Here is a 15512-nt window from a genome sequence, read left to right as displayed (position 1 = left end):
GGCCCAGCCTCACTCCCTTCTACGAAAATCTCTCTGCAAGCACAGTCCAAAGCTCTTTCTTTCTGGCCCTGTAGTCACTATCTTAACACTCATTTCATGCAACAAATGTGTCTTACATCTGTTACGGTACATTATTCTAACCAATTGGGACACAGCAATGAACAGAACAAAGTTCCTATTCTCATAAAACCTACATTTTAATTGTGCAAGACATGATAAGCAAATTACTTGTATACATATATGTCAGATGATGATAGGTAATATGAAGAAAAAAGAAATCAAAACGAAAGTAGGAAGGTTGAATTGGGGAGGACTTGTCCTGGTTGAAGAAGGCCTCAGTATATCCCATTTAGAGGACATCTGAGCAGAATTCTAAAAGAAGAGATGAGCCATGCAGGTATCTGGGAGAGAAAATTCTGGACACTTCTTTGCATATGATCCCTTATATGACCTAGTTTTCTTTTTTTTGGTCCAAAAACACTTATATGATCAAAAAAGACCTTACCTGAATCACTGCTCTGAGAGAACTGCATCATCAGAAGCAGAATCATTTTAAAAAATAAGAACGCGCACTAAGCAAAGCGACCCCTTCAGGTAAGGCCAGCTGCCCCGCAGCCCCCCAGCCCTCCAGGCGCACAGGGCGCCATGTCCACCCCGGAGACACTGTCTGTTAACTGTCCAAAATATAGCCCCTCGCATGTGGCTATTTGAATTTAAATTAATTAAAATTAAAAATTCAGTTCCTCAATCCCACTGGCCATTTTGCAGGTATACAATAGCCACCTGTGGCTAACGGCTATCATATTGGACAGAGCGGATGTAGAACTGCAGAAAGTTGTATTCTGCAGTACAGATGTTAAGTTTTCAATAAATCACAAATATTATCACCCTGCTGAGCTACTCCTCTTACCACTTTTCCAGGAAAGGAAAATTTTGTCCTTTAGACTTTAAACTAACAACATAAATCATTCAGGCAAAAGTCCAAAAATAGATTAATGATGTACAATATTTTAAGTACTCCCAACTTAGATGTTTTTCTTACAGCTCACATTAACATTTAAAGAAAAAGAAAGCAGCAACAGTTACCAATCTAGCAAACCTGGACTGAAAGGCAAGACAGCATGTCTAACTTTTCCAAGTGGGCTAAAAAATAAAGAGGTGTGGATTTTCCCTGACAGCCACTTTTCTCCCACCCTTCACCCTTCACATCCTGAGAAAGTAGTGTAAAAATCCGAAAAACCTCTCAAACTGTTTACATAAACAAATCACATCAAGAGTAGGCAAAGCCATAATTTTTTAACGACTATTTTTTCAAATTGTTAAAATAGTGTCATTACAGCAACAAAACACCCCACAAAACCACTTCTGGCAAACACAAACATCTTTTCTTTAAACTAAATCCCTACATAATATATATCACATTAAATTCATCCCTTGCCCTTGTGCTAGACGAATTATAAACAAGACACATTTCTGGTCATTTTGACCAGTTTATGATAATGTTTTATAGTCAGAAAACAGTAATGTGGGGGAAAAAAATGGGCCAACTATGCAACAAGATTAAATTTTAGATATCAACTAGACTAGAACAAGCCAGGCAAATCCACTACAGAAAGTGAAATTTTTTTGCAAACTGTTGTGTAAGCCAGCTTTTCTCTGAAAAAATTAAGGCAAAATATACTTCATTCTTTTGAAATTGAAGTTTCAAATTTTTTAAAATATAAACTAATCTCATTTCTTACACAGTTTACTACAAATAAGTATAGTACAACTAACATAGTAGCTCAAAAACTGAATGCTGCTGAAATGATTTAGGTTACCGACCCAGCAACATTTGATTACAGGGCATTGGCAGGGAGGGGGTCCAACCTTTTGGCGTCCCTGGGCCACGGTGTAAGAAGAGTTGTTTGGGCCACACATTAAATACACTGCGACACGGGATCACAAAAAATCTCACAGTGTTTCAAGTAAATTTACGATGCTGTGTTGGGCTGCATTCAGAGCCATCCTGGACCTCGTGCATTGGACACCCCTGCTACAGTACGCCCAACTTCTTCTTTATCCAACAGGGAGAAAAGGCTTACAGTCAAAAGAACTAACCGTTACAACAACTGAGGAAGCAAATACAATTTTGAAAAAGGAAATACTAATTTTACTTTTGGTTAGTAATATTTTTTTCCTTTCCCAATGTAAAAGAACAATTAAGGACACATCATACCCCCTTTGTTTTTCACCTAGTGTGATTTTCACGTTTCTTCTGCATACACCGTATTCCTTTAGCACTTTGACTTTAGCAATTTAATTAAACGTTTTGCACTACAACCACTACCAAACAATTTGTTAATGATGCTTAACCAAAAATTATTATTCTATGAAGTTGAATTGTGGTAAATCCGTTTCAGAGAATTCTACTCATCAGTAACAAGGAACAAACTATTGACATACCCAACAACTTGGAGGAATCTCAAAAGAATCACGTTGCATGAAGAGTCCAATCCTAAGTTATATACTTTTTAGTAAACATTCTTGAAATGGCAAAACTATAGCAATAGAGAACAAATTAGCAGCAGTTGCCAGAGTTTGGAGTAGAAAGGATGGGAGGGAGGTGGGTGTGGATGGTAATAGAGGGATCCTGGAGCTGTTGGAACTGTTCTGCATATTGACTTGTGGTAGTTGTAAAATCTATACAAATTAATAACACTGCATAGAACTAAAGACACAAAAGGAGTTCAAGTAAAATAGAGAAATATGAATAAGATCGGTAGATTGCATCAACGCTACGACATTGAAATAGTTTTATAAGACATTAGCATTGTCTACAGCCATACCACCCTGAACGCGCCCGATCTCGTCTGATCTCGGAAGCTAAGCAGGGTCGGGCCTGGTGAGTACTTGGATGGGAGACATTAGCATTGTATTAACTGGATGGGTTCAAGGTATTCTTTGTTAAAATACGTGTGACCTTATAAGTTATCTCAAAATAAAGTTTGATTTTTAAAAAAGTGCTACTCTACCACTTGGGAGAAATTGAGTATGAACTGGGTATTAAACAATATTAGGGAATGATTAATAATGATATTATGGTTTTATATAACAATTGCCTTACTCTTAGGAAATGCTTGCTGAAGCATTTTGGAATGAAGTATTATGAATGTCTGCAACTCACTTTTATTTCTTATATATGGGGAAAGAGAAAGCAAATCCAGCAAAATGTTAAATATTAAATCTAGTAAAGGGTTTACGAGTGCTTTTTGTACTCTTCTCTCAGCTTGAAGCTTTTCAAAATAAAGAACTGGCCCTGACTGGTGTGGCTCAGTGGACTGAGTACTGACCTGTGAAGTGAAAGGTTGCTGGTTCGATTCCCAGTCACAGCACATGCCTCAGTTGTGAGCCAGGTCCCCACTGCCTCACACACATGGATGTTTCAATCCCCCTCTCTCTCCCTTCCCTTCTCTCTAAAAATAAATAAAATCTTTCTAAAAAATGTAAGAAAAGAATTGGGGAAGGTTAAATACAAACTGCTACTCTTAAATTATTTAATTTGAAGCTACACACCAATTTCTCTTTTCAATGGTTTAGAAGTAAATAAAGTGTTCTGGCAAAACTATACTATAATCCCACCTACATTCTAAATAGTCTTAAATAAAATGGCAATAAGGATTTCAAGGAAGCTAAGAGTTATATGGTATTGGATGTGACTTTCTGATGTCTTTCAACATGAATCCACTAAATCTGTATATTTTTGTAAAATCAAAGTTAGTTCAACGTGGATTACTCTTCCTTATTTCTAGAAAAACTGGATCCCCAGAATCGCTCTACTTTTCAAACAAGCGAAATAAATTTAAACTGCAAGAGAAAAAGCAAACACTTTGGTACACACACTCCAAACTTTAAAAGTCTTAAGCTTGGCAAATATAGTTAATTCTTTCACAAGAAATGTTTGCATGCAAGAGCAAGCCACATACTAAGTGCCAAACAAACAAACAAACAACGTGCTACAATGTGTTCATTATAGTGCAAGGAGACAAGATATATTTTTCGATGTAAACAGTCCCTCCAAACATCAGTGCATTTATGGTACCAAAAAAAGGAGAGAACATCGCACACATTCGAAACGTAAGGAATGAGTGAGTTTTAAGTGTCAAGAGATCCACCTCAAAAGTTCTTATATTCTCTTTTCTCTGCTGCTAAATTTTTCCATCGGTGTTAATGCACTTTCGCCTGCAAGAAAAACCCTAGTCTAGAACGTCTCAACTAAAAGCTCTTAACTTTTCACTTCCTACCGGACCGCCCCCACGCAAGGTGCCCCACCTCCCCGGGAGAATGATGGGGTGGGGCTGTTTCCCGCTCAGAAACCAAGAAATTAATGTCCCTTTCCTACTCTAGAAAGGAGTTAAAAAGAGAGGCCGAGAAGCTGGAGACTCAAATATGCAACTGACCAAAAGAGAGTCGTATAGAAAGCTTCCTTTTCTCTTCTGAACTCCTTCCTTCCTTCCCTCCTTTCAGGTCATTCAGTGACTCTGAGCCGGGCGGGGACAGGTGAATCCCAGGAGGAGAGGAAGAGGGAGGGACAGACGACGGAGGGAAAGCCGCGCTCGGGCAATGAATGAGCTGTGCCGCATCCGCACCACCTGTTCCTTCCAAGGGTACCACCCCGATCTGCCGGCAGGGTTCCCGCACCACCCGGGCCGTGACTCCTGGCCCGTACTGCCGGCTTCCCTCCGAAAGGCTGGGCCTGTCCTCCCTTCGCTCGGTGAGGTGTATGAAAACCGGCAAAGTAGAAGCCGGGAGAACAGGGCCTAGTCCGGAACCACGGCCTCCGAAGCAAGGGGATGGGAGGAAGGAGCCTCGGGTCCCACGCGCACGAACCGAAGTGGGAACCACAAGGAGGGGACGAGACAGTTCATTCGGCCTAAGAGTAGGAAGGCGGGGTCCCGGGCCACGGTGGCTCGGTGCCCGTCCGGCCGAGGTTACGGGTGACAGGCCCCGGTACCGGCTGAACCCTTCCCACTGCTTGCTCGGAGCTTCACACTTACTAAGATCCGCTTGAAGAGAGCGTTCTCCTTGGGCGGGAGGCTCACGGCCGGCATCGTTCCGGCTCCTCCCGCTGCTCCCGCCACCGCCCGGCTCGGTCAGTGTGTTTGTCCGACCGCCGCCGCCGCCGTTCCCTGGCTGCTTCAGCCTTGATTGCCTTGATCCACCGCCACCACCAGGCCTCGGGTGTCACAGCGTCGCCCAACCCCGACACCCCCTTCCCCTCGTTGTCCTTTTTCCTTTCTCACTTAACGTTGCCGCCGCCTCCCCCCCCTCCCACCACGGGTCTCCGTCGGCGGTTCACGTGGTAACTGAACAGACCGACAGAAGCAGCCAAAATGGCGGACGCGAAGGGCTTTCGCACCCGGGTCACACCTTCCAGCACGCAGGCGCGATGACCTCCTTTCCCCACCTCTTCTGTCCTGGAGCTTGCTGGGAAACTTGGAGGCCCGCCTCGGGCCGGGGCCGGCAGGATGGCTCCAGGCCCCGCCCATCCTATCGCAGCCGAGGGTTTTGGAGGCGGCCAAGAAGCTAGGGCTGAATGGTCAACTTTGGTTCCGATCGCCTATAAAAAATAGCCTTCCCGCTGTTAGACTGCCCTTTCGTTCACTGAATCGACTTTCACGACTGATCATAGCTTGAGCTTGCAGTGCTAAAATGCAGGTATTCAAGGAGCGCTGTGTTTGATCATGGACAAAGTGCCTAATTAAGTGAGGGGGCACGGGGGTGGGGAGCGGAGAGGAAAAGGCTTCACGCCAGTGGGGGACTTATAAACATATGGAGAGAAGGGTGCTTAATGGAGTCTAATAAACGTGAAACAGCTGAGCAATTAAAAGGACTTGGTTGGAGTACTGGTGATTTAGATTGTTCCTTAAGACAAGCCTGGAAAGGTAGTCAGCCAGATCCAAAGTGTCATTTTGCACTGCCAAGAAGCATATGAATGCAAAAGTGTGTTTTTATTTCATACTTGAATCCATACATTGCAAGGTCGACGACTGTCTGAGTCACCTTCGGGTAGTAGAATTAGGGACCCTGACTCCCATGGAGCTGGCGTCTAGCTAGTGCTTTCCATTGTGGCTCCTTGAACTCCCCCCCATCACCAGAAATCCTCAAATCTCAAAAGCCTAAGGGTATCTGCCAAAGATACTAGGAAACCGCTGCAGTAGGCAGGGTCGGACCAGATGTCCACTAGGGCCTCTTCCACATATATGTCATTTCATTAACAATCACAGTAAAACTAAATGTTTTTAGTAGTTTATTTTTATTGTATTTTTCCATTACCATTTATCCCCTTGTACACTCTTCCACCTCCACCCACCCGCCTGAACTAAGCTTTAAAAGTGGCATTCCATTGTTGATCTACAATTTTTCACATCGTATGAGCCATTTTTACCCTTGATTATTTTTGGTGTAAAGATTTTCATTTATTTATTTTCAGAGAGAGGGGAAGGGAAATAGGGAGAGGAACATCAATGTATGATTGCCTCTCGCTCGCCCCCTACTGGGGACCTGGCCCAAAACCCAAGCATATGTCCTGACTGGGAATCAAACTGCCACTCTTTGGTTCGCAGTCTGGCACTCCACCCACTAAGCCACACCAGCCAGGGCCTCTTGAGTATTTTTTATTTTCTCTCCAGATCCTGAATTTGATCCATAGCATTATTTGCATCGTGAATCATTAAATAATATGTGCCATAGCTTTCCTCTTTTAAATTTATTTACCCAGATATTTTATTGGTTTCACCTCCTCTTCCTTCACCCTCTCTGGAAGATGTGAGTTAATGTTTCCCAGTGGAAAAATCTGGGACTAATGCTGGGGTTTTCTGCTATCTCCAACTCCCTCTCCTTTTGCATGGGCCATTAATAAGGTTTTAGTAGTCAAAGCCTGGAATTGCCTCAGTTTCTGTGATCTCTCTTCAAAAGTTTCATTAAGGAAATTATTTTGGAATATGGCCAGTTTTTTAATCTTAACTTAAAAAATAAAACTAAGAATGAACTTAGAATTCATAAAAACAGTTAATTTGTAGTAATATTTGAACTTCACTGTCCCCTTTAAAACAAATACTAGTTTCCATCAGAAGCTAAGCACCTAAATAGTTGAGCCAGCGATATAGTTTGGCAAATGTTATTCTTTTTGGCTGATAACAAATACCAGTTTTTAAGATTCAGTGAATACTAGTGTGAGTCAACATTTATCTGAATCATATCCTAGTTAAAATGGACTACACGTACAGATAACAGTTGGACCACACAGTCAGTGACTTGATAGCCTGAACTCAACAATAAAATATCTACTCTAATAGGTCACCACTATTGGACAGATGGAGATTCTATTTATGCTGTGAATGACAGCTATGCAGGAAGGGAACATATCCGAGGCTAAATGATGATGACAGTGGCGGTGGTGACTTCATCTTACCCCAAATATTTGCATATGACTACTGTCAAATGCCACCTCCCCCCAAAATCAACCAAAAATAAAAATGTAAACCACTCATCCTGCGAACTTTAATTCCACAAAAGATGTATGTAGAGGGACTAAATCTCTGGTTTTCTAGCTGCTAATTCAAATCTCTTCTTCCTTTGCCTGAGCCATAAATAAGGTTTTAGCATTCAAATTCTGGAGATGCTTAAAGATGTAGCAACTTCTGCCAAAATATCAGACCTATTAGCTCCTGGCTGGAACTGCTTCACCAGGATTCTTTTCAAGACGTGGTTTCACCTACGGCTGCCCACTCCAAGTGTAGGGTTCCATCAGCTCTAACACGCTGAGAGAAATGTGCTTATACTTCATCACTTTCCCAAAATATACACCAGTAAGGCTTCCAAGGGCCAAAAGAACAAAACAGCCTTTTCCAGTAGTAGTACTGAAATTTGCAATTCGATTCCTGGCTCTGTGTGCTCTGACTAAACGGAGGCTTTTGTTCTGACTTGTTGGATCCTAGCAAAAGCTGTGTCAGGACAAGTTTCCAAGGGATGGTGTAGAAAGGATATATGGCTGAAGGGTTGCTGAGTGGACAAGAAGAGGCGAAGTTGAGAACCAGCGACTGAGTCAGCATGTTAGCTGAGCAGTGTGCTTACATGAGCGTGAGTCCAGGAGGCTGAAACTAGGTTACAGACTATAAAGTGATTCACAGTTCAGCAATCGATGTAGCCATCGGTTACACATAAGAATGAACCAGAAAGCATCATACAATCATTTTACTCTGAGGTTAATAATTTTTGGTCAAGCTTCTTTTTCAGTATCATAGTTAAAGAAAATATAGAAGGAAAAGAGATGTGTTAACATTTATCTTGCTTTTAAAATGAGCCCAAATGACATAAGGCTGGAAGGATTAAGGTATTAAAATTTTACCTATACGTATTTTTACAAGGTCTTAAGACATCGAATCAAAATGAGAATTCAGTGCACAAAAATCTGGTTCGATTGTGAAAAACAAAACCTGTGGGTCAAATATGATGTCTTTGAATAGGCAAAACCAAGTACAGTACTTTAAAAACTAGGCCACCCAACGACCCTATAGGATCCTATAGGATAGGTTTAATGTTACAGATGTAAAGTTGAGGCACCGAGAGGTTAAGTAATTTGCCTAAAAATCATACAGCTAAAAAGGTGTGAGCAGGAATGGCACTTTGAACCCTGCCCTTCAGCTCAAGGCCTCAGGAGACTGTCCCAGCCTGTTAGGTGGGCTAAGGAGGACCTCTGACTCCCGGATCAGAAGACCTGAACCTGAGCCCCACCCACCTCCCCCAGCGGGCTGATCTAGAGCAAGTCAGAAAACTTCTTTTAAAATGAGAGGTTTCTCTTCTCCCCACAGGGTTGTGAGGCTTTACTATGATAGTGCGAGTAAACAGACTTCAGGAACTGTAGGAGGGCTTTCCAAAATGTGAAGTGTAGTATGTCAGCCTGGATGAATAGCTTGTCTTCTTAGAGCTCCAGCTGTAAATTGAAGATAATCATGGCATGGCATGCAGTCGTTGGGAAGATGAAAGGAGACAATGCACGTAAACTATATGATGCATTCATACACGGTACCCGGAACACAAAAGTCAATCAACGTGTTATTATCCAACACAACACTTCATTTTCAGTTTTCTGGCTTCTGACGGTAGATTATAGTAAATCTCTTGGTGAGTGTCCCTAGGGGAGGGGTCTGAAATAAACTCTCAGAGGACAGAGAAGAAGATAAACTACCTCCTCCTCGCCCTGCTCCCTTCTTTACCATCTACAGCTTTAATAATTTCCTTCCTAACCCCCCATTTTACAGACAGGAGACGGAGCAGAGGAGTGGGAGCACTTGGCGGTAACTGTGATTCTCAGTTAAAGCCTCTGCGGCGCGGCTGCAGAGCCGGCGAGCCCCGCGCCTCCAGACGCCAGGGGGCGCTCGGCCGGGAGCCGACTCCGGGAGAGACCCGGCTCGAGGAGGCGGGGTCCGGGCTGGCAAGATGGCGCCGTCCACGCTGTTGCGGTCCCTCCCTAGGTTGCTCGCCCCGGCCAGGCTCCCGGGGGGCTGTGAGTATCCCTCCTTGTGCAGGCCGACCTGGCCTCCCCGCCTGTCCTTCCCAGGGTGAACCCAGCTCGCGGAGACAGGGAACGGCTCCGGCCCGGGATCGTCCTGCCGTGACCTTCGCCGGCCGGAGCCCACGTCTACTCCCACCCCTAACTCCGCTCCCCGTCACGCTCCGCCGACCCTCCTCCGAGTGCCACCCTTTCCCCTCTTGGTGCGCGTGAGGGGCTTTGGGTCCCCCCGACCCCCTCTTTGCAGGAGGGGAGACTCTCCTGGGGGTCGCCCCCTCCCGAGCCTTCCGAGGGTCCGCAAAAACCAGTAAACCAGGCTTTGAAGGCGCCCGAGGGGCAGGGCGACCGCTCTGGCTCTGCTGGTGGCCCAGGACGAGTTACTTGACCTCTTTGAACCTGTTTCTTTGGCAGTTTAAGCCGGGGCGGGGGGTGGGGGGGGCGGTGAATGAGAAAATTAAATGCGACAACGCGCTTGTTAATGTTAGGTGTTTTCCCAGCAAGGTGACAAATTACTGATTTACAGACTCTCTGTCCCCTTCCAGCGTCAGCGCGGTCAAAGTTCTATGTTCGAGAGCCGCTACATGACAAACCCGACTGGCTGAAAGTGGGGTTGACCTTGGGCACTTCCGCCTTCCTGTGGATCTATGTGAGTCGTGTTCCCGTGTTCCCGTGTTCCCGTGTTCGCGTGCGTCGTGCGCCCCCAGCCCAGCGGGGAGGAGGAACGTCCGTGTGAGATTGAAAGTCATGAGCTGATCTCCGGCGCGGTAGTGTAGGGATACAATTGCTGGTGACATATTTCTCCGTGAGGGGAATCTCAAGGACTACAAATTTCATTGGCATCGATAAGATCTGATGAAGTTGAAATGTCTGTCATTCATTGTTACTTAGCATGGTTTTGTCACCAATGGCAGTATTACTCATATTATCCTTTATTTTATTTATTAATGAAGATAGAGGTTGCTTGGGATTTTATGAAAGCATTTTTTTCAGATGCCATGGAGACAAACCATCAATGAACAAGTTATTACAAATTAAACCCCATTAGACTTCCAAAACATAAGATTTTAGTCATTGGTTTGTATGACACATTGTCGGAAATTGTACTGAGTATGTAGGTATGTAGCAGGCTTTTGTTTGTTTGTTTGTTTGTTTTGTGGGGCTTTTTGGTCTTTACAACATGCCAAATGCTTTATATGCAAACACTCATTTAATCTTCTCAACACTATGTGGTAAACACTTATTGTTGACCTGTAACAGATGAAGAAAACACTTGGAGAAATTAGTTTGCTGAACCCTGTTCTCCCTAACTTCAGAGCTGGCTGCACTACAGACCAATTTATACATTCCTCGTTTGAAGTTTTCCTAAAAAGGAGTGTGATTGCTTCTGAGAGCTCTGATTGAAATTAAATCTTTAATTGGGGCGAATGTCACCCTACATCAACCATTGTTCCAGTTGCATATTCCGTCAGACAGTGGTTCTGAAAAAGTGGCGGTCCTCTGAAACGTCTAATCAATACACATAGAGTGGGTGTGGGGTTATTCATTCACCCCCAGCATCAAATTTCTAAGGTTAGAAGTGTAATTCCCACCCACCAGCAAGCCTGGACCCCATTCACTGACCAAGGCCTACTTTGCTGTGTGGGTTTAGCTCCTCCGTGGTAAGGCATCCGGTTAACTACCCACTGAATGAAGTAACTTACTTGGCAAAAGTAAAAATTAAACTTTTAAGAGTTGTCTTATCAAATTACAATGAACAGGCATATACTTTTCTTAGTTTTTGGACTTTTGCATCTCCCAACTTTTTATTTCTAACTAGAATAGTTGTAGCTCTTTTCATCTATCCTTATTCCTTTGCAAAATATCAACATTAGCCTCCTGTTTAATTGACAGAAAGATTACATTTCTAATTGTAATTGTTACCTCCTTCTAGCTCATCCAGCAACATAGAGAGGATGTTTTAGAGTATAAAAGAAGAAATGGGTTGGAATAAACTTTTAAAATATGAATACAGTAAGTATGCAATTTTTATAGAATGAATAGATTTTGCAAGTTAATATGAACTCTTTTTAAGTAATGTTATTTTGGGACGGGGTTTGTATTAGGTTTATGCTTCTTAGCACCTATCTTCCCATCTGTGACAAATTTATGAATTTTTAGTACTTTGGCTCTATCATCACTTAATATAAACATTTTTAACCATTGTGCTTTATGTTGAAAGAAAATTATGTTTAAGAGTGAAACCAGGCTCTGGCAGAGTGACTCAGTGGGTTAGACCTTCATCCCGATACCTCAAGGCTGTGGGTTCAATCCCTGGTCAGGGCATACACAAGAAGCAACCAATGATGCATAAAGAAGTGAAACAACAAATCGATGTTTCTCTCTCTCTCTCTCTCCTCTCTCTAAAGTCAATCAGTAATTCTTTTTAAAGAAGAATGAAACCAAGCCTGACAATATGTTTAAAAAATTCGGGGGACTTCCAGCAAGATGGAGGAATAGGTGGTCGCACCGTACCTCCTCGCACAACCAAGATTAGAAAACCAATAATTTACAACAATAATTTACTATCAGAATAACACCCAGGTCCGGCAGAGGATTTATCTGAATGGAAGTCGGGCAGCCAAGAAGTTGAAGTAGACGCGTTCATCCGGACTGGTAGGAGAAGACGAGCCGGGCGGGAGCGGGGCTGGCTCGGGTCGGCGGCGCGCGGAGGTCGGGGGAAGGTTTGGCGCGAAATCGGCGCAAAAGCCATCCGGGGGCGCAAGAAGGCAGCGGTGATCCCTGAGTACGCAAGCTGCGGCTGGCAGACCCAGAGGGGCAGCGATTGTGGACCAGGGCAGAGCTCGCGGCCCGGAAGCCCAGACAAGGGTCGGAGTCCAGGGGAACGGAACTACCGCCATTGTTTTCTCCCGCCCCGCTCCCGCCCCGCCCCCACATATAACGTCACAATCTAGCGACCAGGGTGCCCAACCCTGGTGAGCACCTAAGGCTCCGCCCCCCACCGTAACAAGAGCAACCAGACTGGAAAAAAAAAAAAAAAAGGAGAGACGGGGGGGGGGGGGGGGGGGGACAAAACCATGTTTTCAACAGAGCAGGTCAGTCCCCCAGGACTCATCCTTTTGAGCGACCAAGAATTAGCCAATCTATCAGATGCGCAGTTCAAAACACTGGTGATCAGAAAGCTCACGGAACTGGTGGATTTTGGACGAAATTTAGATGAAAGAATGCAGAGTACCATAAAACAGATGCAGGAAGACTCGCGGAGGAGAGCCAATAGTGAAAGGAAGGAATATGAGTCTCAAAACAATACAGTGGACCAGAAGGAAGATAGAATCAACCAAGCAGGAAAGCATGATGAAATAAGAATTCAAAAAATTGAGGAAAAGATTAAGAGCATCCAAGACACCTTTAAACGTTCCAATATCCGAATTATAGGGGTACCAGAATCGGAAGGGGAAAAGCAACAGATTGAGCACATATTTGAACAAATAATAAATGAGAACTTCCCCAATCTGGCAAAGGGAACAGTCTTCCAAGAAATCCAAGAAGCTCAGAGAGCCCCAAAGAAGTTGGACCCAAGAAGAAACACACCAAGGCACATCATAATTACATTAGCCAAGGTAAAAACGAAGGAGAGAATCCTAGAAGCAGCAAGAGGTAAGGGGACAGTAACCTACAAAGGAGTTCCCATCAGACTGTCAGCTGATTTCTCCAAAGAGACCTTACAGGCAAGAAGGGGCTGGAAAGAAATATTCCAAGTCATGAAAGACAAGGACCTACATCCCAGATTGCTCTATCCAGCAAAGCTCTCATTTAGAATGGAAGGGCAGATAAAGTGCTTCTCAGATAAGGTCAAGTTAAAGGAGTTCATCATCACCAAGCCCTTATTTTATGAAATGCTAAAGGGACTTATCTAAGAAAAGAAGATAAAGAAAAGGCATCTATAGTAAAAGGACAGCAAACTCACAAATATCAACAACTACACCTAAAGCAAAACCAAAAGAAACTAAGTAAACAATTAGAACAGGAACAGAACCACAGAAATGGAGGGCACATGGAGGGTTAGCAGCAGGAGGGTGGGAAGAGGAGAGAGGGGGAAAAGGTATAGAGAATAAGTAGCATAGAATGTAGGTTGAAAATAGATAGGGGGAGGGCAAGAATAGTACGGGAAATATAGAAACTAAAGAACTCATAAATACGACACATGGACATGAACTAAAGGGGGAAATGTGGGTGTGAGGGGGTACAGGGTGGAGGGGAGAGAAGGGGGGAAATGGGACAACTGAATAGCATAATCAATAAAATATATTTAAAAAAAAAAAAAAAGAAGAAGAATGAAACCAAACTCATGTTATTTAATTAAATCTAATGGGACTATACCCAATGCCTTTGTGGCATGTATGGTAAGTTATCATTGTCTGTGGATATATTTCCTCTTTTTTTAAATCCTCACCTGAGGACATTTTCATTGCTTTTAGGGAGAGAGAGAAACATTGATTGGTTGCCTCCCATATGCACCTGGACCCCAACCCAGGATTATGCCCTGACGGGGGATTAGACCCACAACCTTTTGGCCGTGGGACAGTGCTCCAATCAGCTGAGCCCCACTGGCGTGCATAAATCCTTTTAAATAAACCCTGTATTAATCCTTCTGGAAAATAAAAAGTCACACTTAAAAATCTCAACTTTCATAGATTAGGTTGATTAAAGTAAATATCTGCTAAATAAAATAGTAATCACTAATATATATTTTATTCTCCCATATTAACACTCAAACTTGGCTCTTTAGGGTTTGGTTACCCAAAACTTCTTAATTTTTTTCTATTGATGTCACCTTGCTCATATCATTACTTCAGTCAGCCAATCAAGAGATAAAATGAAATAGGTATTTAAATCAAAGCCAGATGTTTTTGCTATTTTTTTTTGTAGTTCAAATAAAATATTTTTTGTTGTAACTTAAAATGAAGGGTTGAGACTCTGTGGATTTTTTTCCTAGACTTGTCTTGCTGCTCTAAGGTAAATTATTTAGAATGATCTAATTTTAATATTTCTGCTGGTCATTGCTATAGTTTTTTTTTTCTTTCCATTATAGGTATGTACCATATTCCAATGAAAGCAGTTCCAGTCTGTTGAATTGTAAACGTGAGAGAAAAGTTGTATGTGAAAGAATGTCATTAGCATTTGTGTTTTGCACCATTAAGTGAAAAAATAAAAATATTCCTGTATTCTTCAGATTTCGTATACTATGGCAGTGTTGAAAATGTGAATTCTAATGCACATGAAATAATAAAAACAAAGGAGAAAAAAAAAAGAAAATGTGAATTCTAAGGTGTATTATTAGACGTATTTCCTTGTGGAAGTTACCATCTGATAACAGAGTCAGAGGTCACCAAAGACCCATCGGTAAGAAAACTTTCTAGGGAGACAGATTAAAAAATCACTGCTGAAGGATTTATTCCTTATATTAACTTTGAATTTCTAATCATAACACTTATTCTTTAGAATAAGAACTACTTTATTAATCAAAATACAAAAGAGCCCAAGTACTCTTTTCTTCTAGGTGAGTCATTTTGGTGAAGTCAGAAAGTGAAGTTGAATCCTCTTATTAGAATTTCTTCTCACTCCATTTCTTTGATTTTGAATGATTTTCACCAGGATGACTGGTGATGGCAACACAGGTTTGTTGCCCCTTGTTGCTGGTGTTACTTTCATCCAATGAATGCAAACTCCTGAGTGTTTCAAAAAGGAGGGGAGGAGTTAGTAGGCACAAATTGAAATACGCCTCATTTATTCTTCATCAAAACCCTTTCTTGTGTATCGATTAAAACTTATTTACATACCACTTTGTTAACTTGTAATTTAAACACAGTATACCATACATTAAAAGTTCATTATTTGTGTCCCTATTCTGATGTTTAGTGGAAGGTTTCTTGCCTTATAATTGGCTTTATGTATATTTTAG

The 15512-nt window shown here is 42.7% G+C and overlaps 2 protein-coding genes and 1 long non-coding RNA gene across 6 annotated transcripts in view; 2 read left to right on the top strand and 1 right to left on the bottom strand.

The window, feature by feature from the left end:
- Nucleotides 1-5420, bottom strand: part of NAA15 (N-alpha-acetyltransferase 15, NatA auxiliary subunit) — a 66811-nt gene extending 61391 nt beyond the window's left edge. The window contains exon 1 of one of the 3 annotated variants that reach the window (XM_028519165.2): nucleotides 5037-5420. In XM_028519165.2, coding sequence (XP_028374966.1) covers nucleotides 5037-5090 — 54 coding nt within the window. In that variant the 5' untranslated portion in view covers nucleotides 5091-5420. The remainder of the gene's footprint in view (nucleotides 1-5036) is intronic. The other 2 variants (XM_028519166.2, XM_036031827.1) reach the window with 2 other exon arrangements.
- Nucleotides 5421-5481: 61 nt separating this feature from the next.
- On the top strand, nucleotides 5482-8471 carry LOC118501920. Its single transcript, XR_004904573.1, has 2 exons — nucleotides 5482-5697; nucleotides 7338-8471. It is a non-coding gene; the product is annotated as an uncharacterized LOC118501920 (long non-coding RNA).
- A 934-nt stretch (nucleotides 8472-9405) lies between these two features.
- NDUFC1 (NADH:ubiquinone oxidoreductase subunit C1) lies at nucleotides 9406-14786 on the top strand. Of its 2 annotated transcripts, none has more exons than XM_028520985.2 (4): nucleotides 9406-9547; nucleotides 10096-10199; nucleotides 11484-11563; nucleotides 14643-14786. In XM_028520985.2, the coding sequence occupies exons 1-3, from the start codon at nucleotides 9481-9483 to the stop codon at nucleotides 11541-11543; spliced, it is 231 nt and encodes a 76-aa protein (XP_028376786.1). In that variant the 5' UTR covers nucleotides 9406-9480; the 3' UTR covers nucleotides 11544-11563; nucleotides 14643-14786. The 2 variants fall into 2 exon arrangements, with proteins under 2 accessions (XP_028376786.1, XP_035887721.1); XM_036031828.1 differs by lacking the exon at nucleotides 14643-14786 and adding an exon at nucleotides 14029-14272.
- The last annotated feature ends 726 nt before the right edge of the window (nucleotides 14787-15512 follow it).

Source organism: Phyllostomus discolor, chromosome 8 (genome assembly GCF_004126475.2).
Source record: "Phyllostomus discolor isolate MPI-MPIP mPhyDis1 chromosome 8, mPhyDis1.pri.v3, whole genome shotgun sequence".
In the NCBI taxonomy this organism is placed as follows: Eukaryota; Metazoa; Chordata; class Mammalia; order Chiroptera; family Phyllostomidae; genus Phyllostomus; species Phyllostomus discolor.
Note: the sequence above shows the minus strand (reverse complement) of the source record. Positions and strands in the feature narration are given on the sequence as shown.

Coding starts and splice junctions, on each gene's coding strand:
- NDUFC1 (XM_028520985.2), top strand. CDS start 9,481: ATGGCGCCGTCCACGCTGTTGCGGTCCCTCCCTAGGTTGCTCGCCCCG. Junction 9,548..10,095: donor GGCCAGGCTCCCGGGGGGCT/GTGAGTATCCCT, acceptor GTCCCCTTCCAG/CGTCAGCGCGGTCAAAGTTC. Junction 10,200..11,483: donor CCGCCTTCCTGTGGATCTAT/GTGAGTCGTGTT, acceptor ACCTCCTTCTAG/CTCATCCAGCAACATAGAGA.